Source organism: Ochlerotatus camptorhynchus, unplaced genomic scaffold (genome assembly GCF_037179485.1).
Source record: "Ochlerotatus camptorhynchus isolate MF236.1 unplaced genomic scaffold, CSIRO-AGI_Acam_v1.1 ptg000006l, whole genome shotgun sequence".
Classification (NCBI taxonomy): Eukaryota; Metazoa; Arthropoda; class Insecta; order Diptera; family Culicidae; genus Ochlerotatus; species Ochlerotatus camptorhynchus.
In genome coordinates, this window is record NW_027040498.1 from 1,193,463 (window position 1) to 1,207,085 (window position 13,623).

At 40.2% G+C, this 13,623-nt stretch overlaps 1 protein-coding gene across 9 annotated transcripts in view; it reads left to right on the plus strand.

The window, feature by feature from the left end:
- The window catches only part of LOC135717486 (trithorax group protein osa-like), a 508,226-nt gene that overhangs the window by 40,771 nt on the left and 453,832 nt on the right, over positions 1 to 13,623 (plus strand). For all 9 annotated transcript variants that reach the window (XM_065239592.1, XM_065239638.1, XM_065239608.1 and 6 more), the window contains exon 2: positions 8,787 to 10,556. In XM_065239592.1, coding sequence (XP_065095664.1) covers positions 9,618 to 10,556 — 939 coding nt within the window. In that variant the 5' untranslated portion in view covers positions 8,787 to 9,617. The remainder of the gene's footprint in view (positions 1 to 8,786; positions 10,557 to 13,623) is intronic.

A 13,623-nucleotide genomic window follows, 5' to 3' on the forward strand; every position in this document is an offset into this window, starting at 1 on the left:
TGAGTCACCTTTTTCTCGGAGTGTCGGAAACAACTGAATATATAGGTGTATACCGGCCTTAATTGCATCATCATCTATTTATTAGCTTTTGATGATCGATAATGCAAATGACTTCAGTCACTATGAAAGCCATATATAACTTGGAAGGTATTCAGATTTATTGTTTAAGTCTGGAATACAGCTACAAAAATGAACAGAGAGACGCCATCTGATTCCTGTGAAAACAAATCATCAGTCATTGCTGAATACTTAGCTTTTTTGCTCATGATTACACCGTTTGTTGTTACTCGAATGTTATTCAGTGTTGTTGATTCGATTTCGAGTAGGTAATTAATTTTATTCAAATCTATTCATCTTCTAATTGAGCTTGGTTTTGGAGATTGTAGCTATAGAACAGTTCCAGCTTAAGCTTGAGCTTGATTGACCGCCCACGGTTGCTACTCTGTTACTGCCAGTAATTACACAGAGAACCAATAGACGATGCTTGGGACTAGCAATCATCCTCAATGTGTAAAAACTGGTGATCTTAAATTAGGCAATACCAGCGCCGGCCGCGCCCGAACACAGGTCAAGAAAGGAATGGGAAGGATTGTGTTGACATGACACTCGCTTTGATGGAAGCCGAGAACACCTGTGCACTTCCACGAGGAATCACTGGGATGTTGGATAAGAGGGTTGGGTTTGCAGCAGGGTTCGTTTTGGTAAACGATAAGCTGAATTGATGTCCTAACGATCATATAACGCGAAGGAGCTTGGGACTAAACCCACGGTCTTCTGCTCAGTAAGCAAAAACGTTTGCCACTAGGCAGACGAGCACCTTTTTAATCATCGAGTTGCTGTTATTACCATGTAGTCATATTAACAAATAAAACGATTGACGAATCTTGAATGTGGATGGGCCTGAGATTAGACTCATGATGTTCTGCTCAGTAAGCAAAAACGGTTGCTCTAAGGCCACCGAGCCCCTCATATCACATAATACCGTTGTGTATCCATTCAAACCCGGAACCAACGACAACAACGAGTTTCGCAAAATACACGATACACAAGCGATTTTACCATAAATCTCTTTGATATGTAAGGACCTGGGACAGCGTGTTTCTGCTCAGTAAGCAGGCCACTGTAACCGACGATCTTTCAAATCCGAAAACTAAAAACTACGAAAAAGTACTTAGGCCTTCATTAAGTTCCACTTTCACGCGACGTTCAATGACAGGGTCCTATCCAGGATTACATCTGAAAAATCCAAATCTGGCCAACACCCACCTAAACCTGTTCTAATCCACCTGAAATGACTAACGAATGGAAGACTTTGACTACCCAGCCATGCAATAGTCTCATTCCGTGCCTTATGGCAACTTGATGATTCTATTGCGCTCATCTTTTGGCACCACCCAGGAGAGACTTGGTCCTGTACCCAATGCTTAACTTATCTCCATTCCACTCAGCTACTCGCAATTTCTTGTGATATAGTGGGCGGAATATTATTATGAGACAATTCAATGCAGACGTCTTTCCAAATTTGGCAGATCGACAGGTAATTGGTGAGTTACCTCGACAACGTCCCATCGTCAACGCCTGCTATGAGAATTTCCCATTGCATACGTCAACGAAATGACGTCATCGAGCTATCGATCAACTACCCTGGTTATCGCCTGGTACCTTATAGCACGATGCTAGGAGGCGAACCGGAAGAATCGATGAGCTACCTCTCCCCCTTGATTATTGTTTAAGTTATCAGAGACGCAAAATTCAGCTCCGAAATTTTTTGGAAATAGTTCCAATTTAATTGAGAATGCATTTTAACGATAGTTCTGAGAATAATTCTATGATGATTGGATGAAGATTCTATGTCCATTTCTAATAAGAATTCAAAATTAGTACTGAAACTTTGCGTAAAAGAGCTCTGCTGAAAATTCCATGAAAATCCCGTGAACTCCAAAGATGGTCTCTGCGGATAGTTGTAAAAGCATTCTACAAGAGAATTCTAAAGAGTTCAAACTAAATTCCGAGAAAAATTCCAATGGAATCGAATTTTGAGGGTTCAATCTCAAAGGAATTCTGAGAAGAGTTTCAAAGTTATTCTGTGATGGATTTTTGTTTGAGAATTCTGAGGATGGGAATTCTAAGGAGAGTACGAATTGAATGCAGAGGGGAAGTCCAAGATTATTTTAACAGAAATTTATTTACCATATATATATGGTTACTTATTAAGTATTAAGAAGTCACTATTTGGTCACTATTTCCGTAATTTTAGTCACTAAAGTCACTACTATTATATCGCATCAGTACTACCAGCCCTGCGCTTAGAACTCTGTTTCTTTTTGAATTCTGATCATAATTCTCTTGGAATTCTTCTTAAAATTTATCAATCATATTCCTCACGATCCCCATACAAATCTTCTCAGAATCACGTAGGAAGTTTACTTAAAGTTTTGTTTTTCATAACTGCTTTTGAAATCTTCTAAAATTACGTTACAATTTAATTTAGAACTTGCATTCTTCTCCACAGTAATCCCTCCAAATTTATCTAACAATTTCTAAGGCCTTCATGTCAGAATAGTTCATGAATTCTGCCCAGAACTTCTCCTTCAAAAACTGTGTGGGAATCCTTCTTAACGTTTGTTTGAAATCAACACTATGAATTCTTTTAAATTTTACTAAAAACTCCAGAGTTTGTCCGCTAGATTCTATAAATTGTTCTGTAATTTGTTATTACTTAAAATGATTCCAAGTCTCAGAGCGTGTCAATTATGACTCTACGACTCATAAGTATGACTTTTTTTCAAATCTGTGATCATGATTTTTTTTTCGAAATCTCACATTTTAATTATTTTTTGATCCAAATCTCAACACCACTGAAGAATCCATATTTTATCTACGAGTTATATACTAATCAATATGTACTAAAAATCAGCAAGCAACACTACGAATCAATTGAAAGTTTCAAACCCTATTCTACCTCGGATCAAAGGTTTACCGAAGATTCACAAACCAGGAAACGAAATGAGGGAGATTATCTCGGCTGAAGGATCCCCCACTCATTAGCTTGCCAAATGGCTAGTGAAGGAATTTCAAAATATGCCGAAACCCTTTACCACTCGTTCAGTTAACAGCACACAGGAATTCGCAAATCAAAAAGAATCAGGAGAGATTCGAGAAGATGAAGTCATGGTTTCATCTGATGTCACAGCACTTTTTCCGAGTTTCCAAGTAAAGGAAGCCATCAGCCTTTTAGAGGACTGGCTTCTGAAGCAACGTGAGGATTCTACTTGGAAAAACAAAGTTCGGTCATATCTCAAGCTTACTCGTCTTTGTATGGAGGAAAATTATTTCTTTTTCAGTGTAAATTTTAATAAACATACTAAAGGTGCTCCTATGGGCAATTCGCTTTGTCCATTTGTATGTGAATTATTCATGGCTAACCTAGAAAATACTCTGGAGGATAGAAATGTGTTGCCCAAGTGTTGGCCATAAGCAACGTTCACAAGGACATCAAATTTACTCACGAAGAAGAGAGAGAGAGACGACAAGGGAATCAGGGAAACGTCTTCGTTAAATTTCGAAATCTATAGGAAACCAACAAATACAAAGAGAGCAATACCAAACACTTCAAAACATTCCCAGAGTTGCGACCTATCACAATCACGATCGCCAAACAGCTGATGGTAGTAACGCTTTGTACATTCCTATCAATGTGCTCGTCGAAGCTCTCTCCATGACCATCCATCAAGTTGACGAAAGAAGTAAAAAGCAACTGATGAATGTCGTCTTATGTTGTGATCCATCACCGATCTGGTCATTCCCGAAAATCACGACACTCACCTGTGCTCGTTTTCAAGCAGTTGCTGCTTTGCTTGCTTATGTGAGTGTGTTGGTGAGTGAGCCCAACAGCTTCAGTTTCATGTTGCCTGCTTTGTTTGTAACTCACACAGTCGCGCCTGCCGAGACGAGCTTGGAATGCGTAGGCATTGTTTTCATTTTCTTCTGTCGTTTCGCTTTTTCTCATGATCGTACTGCAGAAGTCTTCACTGTTTTCGTTGTGCTTTTCATCATCAGCAGCGAGTGTAACGTTTCGCTTGTGAGCAGCGACCATTACTGGTGATTGTTGATTGCCATGGCTCTAACTCTCACTGCGTGACAAAACGATCTGTCAGTGATAGTCGGTTGATGTGAAGACGAGTGTCACGTAAGTGTCATGATATTTTGCATCACTGACCATTCCTATCATCACAAAATGGCCGCTTTTCACAACATGGTTCACAGGATGCAAACTCTTCCCCTTAGCGATACAGGAAAATCAAAGGCAATAGCTCACATTTTTGAAATCGCTAGTCTTAAGGGGTATCAAGAAAAAAAACAATTCAATCAATAATAGATATAAGAACAAGGGATCATTTTAGGCGTATTTCGACAACTTTTACACCAGTAACTGAGGGTTTAAAGCGGGTAGCGGTGAATTTCGACAAAAACATTACCAAACCATTGATTTTGAAGTTCAGAAGTTTAGGCCTAGATTTAGTATTTAGCAACATGACAAATCAGCTGAAGTCACTGTTAGGATCAACAACAAATTCAATAAATGTCTTAGGGAAAGCCGGAGTCTACAAAATCTCTTGTCCAGATTGCAATGAAATCTACATTATTGAGACGAAAACGACTTTGGAAACAAGGTTTAAGGAACACATCGCAGAGGTAAAAAGGCTAGAGAGATGGATAAAGGACTTCATTATGAATTTAAATCCAAGGTTGCAGAACATATCTTTATAGCTGCGCCGGTGGTGTAGTGGTAAGCGTGATTGCCTCTCACCCCAGCAGGCCTGGGTTCAATCCCAGTCGGCGCCGCCGGGATGTTCTGAGGCATAACATCTCTGATCACGCCTTCCTTCGGAAGGGAAGTAAAGCCGTTGGTCCCCGGTTCATGAGTTGATGGGTCGATAGGTAGGGTCCAGGTGTGGGAGCTGCCTTCCTGGCATCGGGAGCATTGGTGCTCAGCACGGAAAACAAGATCGACGGAAAACAAATCCAAGGAAAAAAAAAAAAAAAAAAAACATATCTTTACAAAGGGGCACAATTTAACAAACGATAACATTAGTATCCTGCGGAGTGTATTTTCGCCTTGGAAACTAGACGTAGCAGAAAGTTTAGAAATAATTAAACAATTGTAAATTGTGACATGGCAGTGGAACCTACTGATTTTTAGTACCTATTGATTAGTATATAACTGATGAAGTCTGCAAGTAGTAGACGAAATACGCGGATCTGCCAAAAGATAAGCAACACACTCAAAGCTCTTCATAATATTCTGATATTTTTTTATGTTTTGAGAGTTAGTGCACAGGTACATTGAGGTTAAGGAAACGTCACTGTGAAATTAAATCAGAACATGGCGTCCCTTTGTTTATTCTATCCAGTCTATATATGTTGGAAAATCCTGGATATAGAAGTAACCTCGTCCAAACGTCCTCTGAACTCAATGTCATAGAGAACAGGTCCGGCAATGTGAATTTCTCATCTCTTTCATTTCCCCACTAGATAAAGTGTTTGACGTCACACTACACTACATTTTAACAGCGGGAGAATGGAAGAGACGACAAATTCATCTGACGACCTGTTCTCCATGACATTGTCCTGAAACGCGAAAAATTTCTGCGACATGAAACGCACACGTAGTTGACGCTAGATTTAGCGTTAATTTGCACAATATTTTATATATTTTTTGTATAACAAAACTCATTTAAAATGTAATCTCCCTCCCGTTCAAAAATAAGATAATGTCTCTCTCCCGTTCAAAAATAAGATAATGGAAAATTGTCAATGCCCTTAGACTACGCTGGATTTTCAGGATTCTGTTGCTTTGAAGAATCATTTGATGAATTTTGATTAAATTTCCAAATGTTTTCGCTTCCTTCAGGTTTATTTAAAAATTTTACGATTTTTTGTGTGTCTAGAACGTCGAAATATTTCTGGAGTTGTAGAGCATAAACACCTTATATGAAATACAAAATAGCATAAACAAGGCATAATAAGTGCTCCAAGTCGTCCTGGAGAATTGATCCAACATATCAAAAAATCAGCGATGTTTTTTTTTCGTTTTCTAGTTATATTTTTTTGAAGTTATCAAGTTTTGGGTTTCCGCTCAATACTCCTATGCGACTAGACTACCGTGCGTCTCCCTTGATTTATAGCGACTGAAACATGGTCACGACGCATGGTAGTCTAGTCGCAAAGGAGTAGTGAGCGAAAACCCTACCTACACTGACTACAAACCAATGGCATTTTTAGAAGTTGAAAAAGCGCGTGACAATAAATTACAACGATACGGTCTTCCAATGTTCCTTCTGCAGATTATCCAATACTAAGGACATTTCAAGTCCCTCTCAATGGCATCAGATCAGATCACTTCAAGGAAGTATCCTTGGGCCCATCCTGTTCAATCTCTCCGAGATGGTGGTACGTAGTCTCTGTTCGCAGATGATCCATCGTATCCATCGTCTTCAAGGGAAACGTCATCGGAACTGTGACCAGAGATTGTAACGAAACTTTAAAAAAACAAAACAAAATTCACTGTGAAAACGTATGGGCGAAAAGTGTCGTGACATTTTTCCCCATATCATTTACATTACATTTACCACATCTGGTTCTGACAGCCATACATCAAAGAGATTTGAATGTTCTGTCTGAGTATTTCAACATCTGGATGATACGTATCAACGCGGCGAAGACCCAGATCGGCATTTTTCTGTGAATAACAAGATCTGCTTAAACGGTGCAGTAATGGAATGGTCCTCAGAATAACACTAGATACCAAGCTGATTTTCAGGGACCACATTGACAAAATTAACATCAAGTGCAACATCTTATCAAGAACATTGTACCCGCTTATCAACGGTAATTCCTCCTCATCCCTGAAAAACAACCTGGCTGTCTACAAACAAATAATCCTACCTGGGAGAGTTGTGCTAAATGCTAAACTTTGAGGTAATGCAACTACAAAGCACCCAGAACAAGATCCTGAGGATCATCCTCCGTGGACTCGAAATTCTGAGGTCAACTGCCTCGCTGGAACGCAGAACGTAAAAGGTAGGCGATCCGGTCAGCAAGCCGTTAAGGAACTGACACTTAAGGTGAAGTAAGGATAGTTAGGTAGGTTGTCAAATGAACAAACTTTGGCTAAAGGTATGGCCAATCATTTACATTCATTTGCCTCTAACATTTTTCATCAACAGAATTCCGTTAAATGATCTGTGAAACTGTTGTATGTTTTGATAATAGCTACAACTTTTGTGAATAACTCAAATCTGTACCTCTTGTGCACGACGAACTAGAGCGGGTAGAACTTGTTATCAGTGTTGGGGAATAACCAAAAAATAAAATCTCACCAAAGATCAAGATCACGCCTGATTTTCGTACACAAAACTCAACAAGCAAACAACTGCGGTTGATATTGCAAGCTGTGATATCGCAGCTCAGAATATCAAGCTAGCAAAACTCACCAGCTGCAAATCTCACCAAACTGTGGTGAGATTGAGTTTCATGATTTTTGCTTTACACCCGAACGTAACCGAAACATCCATAACGGCTGGCAGCAGTCGCTTCGTGTCTGCCATCGGTGAGTAGAAAAAAGAGATAGCGTTATTATACCTTCTCTTCCTAATGGGGTGTTTACACTTATGCTATTTCACTAGCGCTAATGAGTTAGCTGCTAGCAAAAAAGCTCACTAGCATAATGTATATTTCAGGAGCAACTGAAATTCGTACTAGTTGGCGAGTACACTAGATTTTTTTGCAGAATCATTTTTGCCTCGATTCAACTCTCAGCTTTAACTTTACACGTTATTAATAGTCTCGCAATATCAAAGGAGCTTATAGAATCAATATCAAGCATGATATTTTGTTACAATATCACGCGTGATCTTGAGCGCGTATGAGAGCGGAAAAATATCAATTTGCTAATGATTATGCCATCACTGTTTGTTATTATTTTTTAATGAATGAAATTTACACATTACTGTTCGCTCTGATTCTTCATGCATAAGAGATACAGATTTAAGTTCTTCACAAAAGTTGTAGCTAATTTCAAAACCTACAAAAGCTTTATATCATTTTACGAAATTCTGTTGATGAAAAATGATAGAGGCAAATGAATGTAAATGATTTGCAATGCCTGGGGCTATGTATAGAATTCCCATACAACTAAACTCATCTCGAACGAAACCAATTTATAAAGATGAAGAGCCCTTCAGGCTAAATTACTTGAAATTACGCAGCAAATGAAGGAAACTGAAACAATTGAAATACAACAATATTAAACGGTAATTCTACTCCTTTCTGGCTTTGACGCTCTTACAGGAGCTTTCGTCGGCTCTCATTTTATTGTTTTTGTAGCAGTTCTACAGTTATAGTTGAGAGCTTTCCATGCCAACCAACGCATTTGTATATTGTATGGCAGGCACAATGATACTCGTAATCGTTTCAAGTGTAAGTGAGGAAGAATGTTTCTTGTAAATCAAACATTTTAATTTTTAAACTTTGACTTTCTTAAAGGTCGAAAATCACTCTTACATTCTCAACAATAAAGGTTACCTAGCGATTAAACTATATCCCAACATTCCCTTTCTCATTCCGCTTATAATTATGCCCGTCTTCTAAGAAACGAACAAGCTCCCCTCACCTGAATAACAAAACTTACTACAATTATGATTCCAAACCGGGGTAGCGAGGATGGCAATCAAAATTGCATAATAATTGGACCGATTTTTACTGTTCTTCTCTTCTCATTACAGGCCGAATTGTTTCTTCTTCATAAGGGAGAGAGATAGAGAGCGAAAAAAGTCATCACCCTGTGTGTGTATGTGTGCCTCTGATTAGGGCGAAAGAGGAGCAGTTGTCGGAGGATTGCGATCAAAAGAAGATAGAAGCAAATTTTAGAAGAGAGAAAAAAAATGTACGTGAAAATTAGTGAATAGAATGAATGCTCAAGGAGTAGAGCTGCCGAATTAGTGTGTTCCTCCGGTGGTTCCAGTTCGGTTTCTTTTTTTGGTTAGTTAGTAAGTTTTCGGGGTTTATTTTCCTTCGTTTTGGTTGTGTTCCGCGAGCCCACGTGTGTGCGTCAAGTGTTCTGTTTTTTTTTTTCGTTCTATTTTCATCCGGTTCAATCGCGAAAATCGTGTGTATGTATGTGGGTATCGCCCGCAGATGATTAACAGGCGAATGAGAAATGAGATTCGAGATTAGTAGTGCTTAAGGTGAAACATCATCAACGGCAACAGCAAGTAGAACCAGAAGAAGAAGGAATGACGGAGAGGTTCGAAGCGGAAATTGCGAATTGTTGTTGCTAAACAAAGTAATAAAGTAAACTAGAAGTCGTTTGGGACGAGGTTTGAGTGGATTTGTGTGCGTTCGAAATTAGTGTGTAATTATCGCGTGGAATGTTTTGAGTGGTGCAAAGCTAGTAGCTGAAGACGACACCTCCTTCGTTCTCGGCTTCCAGTTGGAGTAATAATCTTCATTTATCATTCGAGATCGTGACGGGTAATATTAAAATATTCAGTGAATTGAAGAAACCGCGCGAAGGAGAGTGTGAGGCAAAATGAGTTAAAAGGCGCTACCATACGATGGCGCAGAAACAGACTAAAATCAATGAAAGTATAGGCAAAAGTAATGATTTAGGTGCTGATCATCAACAGACAAACAAAGCAATTAGTTTACATAATGGTACCGATACTCAACAAGGTGGAAAGAATCCTCAAAGTGGCCCAATAATGGGTGGCGAGAAAGCGAAATCTCCAGCGACCGGTGCTGCCGGAGGCAACGGTGGTCCAGCTCCAGCATCTTCGCCTGCCTCCGGTCCGCCACATCCGCCGCATCCCGGTTCGGAAAATGCCCCTGGGATGCATCCTTACGAATCTTCCGGACATCACATGCCGCCTACTAGTAATGCCGGTCCTACGGACCCCAACACCAACAACAAAGATGACATGCATCATCACCCCCAGCATCATCCGATGCACCAGCAGCATCCACAACATCACCAGCACCAGATGTACGGTCAACCGCCGATGCAGCATCAACAGTACCCTAGGTATCACCATGACCCCAACATGCCACCTGGTGGTCCCGACCCGTACGCCCACTATCGAATGGGTGCAGCGCCAGGCGGAAAGCCTGGTTCCATGATTCCTCCAAATCGACCGCCTCCGCAGCGTTACATGCAAGGCCCGGGTCCGGGACAACCACCGCAACATCCCGGCCATCCGGGTCAACAGCAACAACAGCAAGGTCCCACACCGACTCTCAATTCGTTGCTTCAATCGCATCCACCACCGCCGCCGCACCCCCAGCATCGCTATCCCAACAGTTACGACCCGAACCAACCTCAGCAGCCGCCACCAGCGGGTCCGGGTCAACCGGGACAACAGCAGGGTCAACAGCAACAACCGCCACCCGGGCAGCCTCCGCAGCCGTACGGGGGACACCAGCAGGGATGGGCTCCACCACCCCGTCCCTACAGTCCGCAGATGGGTGCCCAGCAACCGTATCGTCCTCCACCACCGGTAAGTGATGAATTGATTGATTGTTCTACAAATTTTGAAAATGTTTTGTAATATCGCATCGAAAACGCTGCACATTGCGGGAAAAGTTCTGTAATTCTTCGTCAAACCAATCTCTGATTGGTTGCTATGGAAAGCAATTGGGATATCTTGATTTACTCCCTTGATTTTAATATCTGTGCTAGGGTTGTTCGCGTTGTCGATCGTTACAGGATCGCACATCATAAATGGGAATCCGGAGCGGAATGCATCAGTCCATTTATGTTGATGCTTGAAATTCAGAGGCGTCGCGTGCCTCATTTGTTTACCTGTGCACCAAGCTTTGTTTGTTATAGTATTCCACCACATATTAGTTTTTGTTTTATTTGTCAATGCTCCATGAATTCAAGGGACATATTCTCCATTACTATATTACCCAAGTAACAATGAGGGTTCTGTAGACTACGATTTAGGTTCGTAGAATGCTATAAAACCTCTTTAAAGCTTGCAATGTTACTTGGGTAATCACTACCTAACGTAACATTTGAAGGGCTTATCATCATGTATAAACAAAACATGTATGGTTCTTTTCGCGCTAACCGAAGTGCAAAACTTAACTAATTCCAGCAGAACATTGCATTAGGTTCTAAGTAATATTGATCGATTTTCTTCGTCGACTTTCTATTTCGTTAATAACTTGAGCACATAACCATTTCTTGTTGTGTTCGTCGTATTAGATGCTTGTTGTGTTCGTCGTATTAGATCTTTTATCGATTGTTGTGCTGAAACTACCTGGGAATGTCTTTACATGGCCGTGGATATACAAAGAGAAAGTCGACGGAGATAATCTGTCAATGTTACTTAGGACCTAATGCAATGTTCAGCTTGAATTCTCGTTTTTATCACAATGCTAACTCTTTCGACTGAAGTGTAATAAAGAATATCCGTCAAACAGTTCCGAAAACATTTTTTGATACAAAACAGTGTCAAAATCTAGAGAAAATGCATAGTCCCCTGGGTATCAAACTTGTATTAATCAACTCTTTATTCATCAGAACAACACTATCAGAATAAACCAGGGGAAGCTCATAAGTTTTGACAGGCGCACCGGCGGCGCAACTATCCATAATTGAGAGATTCACAACTGACAAGAGAGTGAGAGCGGCTTTTGCGCTCTCTTTCTCCATTACTCTTTTTGTCTGCAATCAGATATCCAAGTGCACAGCGAGAAATGCACACTTTGGGCACCCATACATCACAAATGTTCTTCTAATTTAAACTCACACATTCAAACCGGTCTGCAAGTATGATAACGTCCAAAGCGTACCAGACTGCTGTTTCCGTGTTGCTCCCGTTTGACGCGGGACTGCTGAAAGCTTAAATTACAACTAGTGGTGCAAACCGCCATGTATTGTGGAAAATTTGTGGTATGTTTCAAGAGGTGATAGAAGGTCTGTTTGGTTTACATCAGACATTTGACCATTCACAAACTTGCCACTCGCCACCCAAAAAAGGTCGCTTTTAGGTGCGCTATTTAACGAGTTTTGTCATGGTAGTGTTATCGACACGCTTAGAAACCAATGCATTAAGGATTAGGCAGACCATCCGAACTGAATTTAACCCTTTTTGAAGCAAACCAAGGTCGAAGATTTAATTGAACCACACTATAAAATAGTGTATTCATGGTCACTTGTGGTCTGGAGTAAAGAAGTACAGCTATAATGTGACCATTAAAATCTATAAAAATCAAACGCATTTTTTTAAATTAATTACACCTGTCTCGTGCACAGGTTGCACATGTGGACGCGACGCCACTGTGAAATTCTTTTCGTTGTCAGGGAAATCATCACGTGGCTCCAATTGTGCATCTTAAATCTTTCTTAGATAAATTGTCATGCAGAAACAGGGCTCAATTGTGCAAAATCTAATGTTTGTGTGTGTGGTGTGTTTCGAGATCTATGTGAATGTAAAAATAGGCATAACACGAGATCGATGTACGTGGCCGATAATGGAGTAAACTATTATGTAATAACACAGTATTAATCCGACAATCACTCATAATAATAACAATAATTAAATTTTCCACATAATCCGTTTTCGCATTCGCATTATTAAAATTGCAGAAATCGTAGGCTGTACAATTCCTAGATTATTATAGAAAAGATATAGACGTCCAGTCGGCATTCATTATCACTTAGACATCAATTTTGGATTAATTCACGGTACAAATTCCAATGATCGAGAACTGTTCTGGCCATTTCCTTGCAACTGGTGCGGATATAAATGATTGTTAGTTGGACACGAGCGACGGAGAAAACTCTACGACTCCTCATAAGTGTCACGGGAGGGGTGGAAGTTGTGTGTGAAAATTGTGTATAGAAAGTAGAAAGCGGCCCAAGTACAATGTTGAGGAAGTTAAGAATTGAATCGAACATTCCCTTTATCAAACTCATCCGTTGGTGAGGGGTACTTTCCCTCGCCACCATTGGCAAGATCCTTGCCGATTTGCTTATGTACCTCCTATGTACCGAAACCGGCGATCATTTCTTTTGCCAGCGGTGGCGAGGGGCAATACCTCTCACCGCCCCTCACCAACGGTTGAGTTTGGTAAAGGGGATGTTCGATCCGATTCGTATCTTCCTAAAAATTGTGCTTTGCTCGCTTTATACTTTCTATATATATGTTTCACACTGCCGTATTATAACGGAAATATCAAGTCTATACCATCTCCTCATCATGTGCATTTTAAGTGTGATATTGACGTTAAGCATTTCCTACTACTTTTCTTCAAATCTGGTATCCTCTTTAAGATTCAAATACATTCAAGATTTAAAGTCGCTTCAGAATCACCTAGAAATTCCATTCAAAACTTATTTTATTCTTCCCAGAAATACCAAGAAATTCATCTCAATTCATTTCTTTGGACTATCTCATTTTTTTGAACACTAGTCAGTGATCCCTTAGATTTTTTCCCAGGATTTTTTAGGAATCTTCCTCAGCATTTACTTTGTATTAACCCTTGCATTCCCTTTAAATCAACCCCTAATTTTTATGGGTTTTGTTGGTAGAATTCTATCAAAAATCTTTAAAT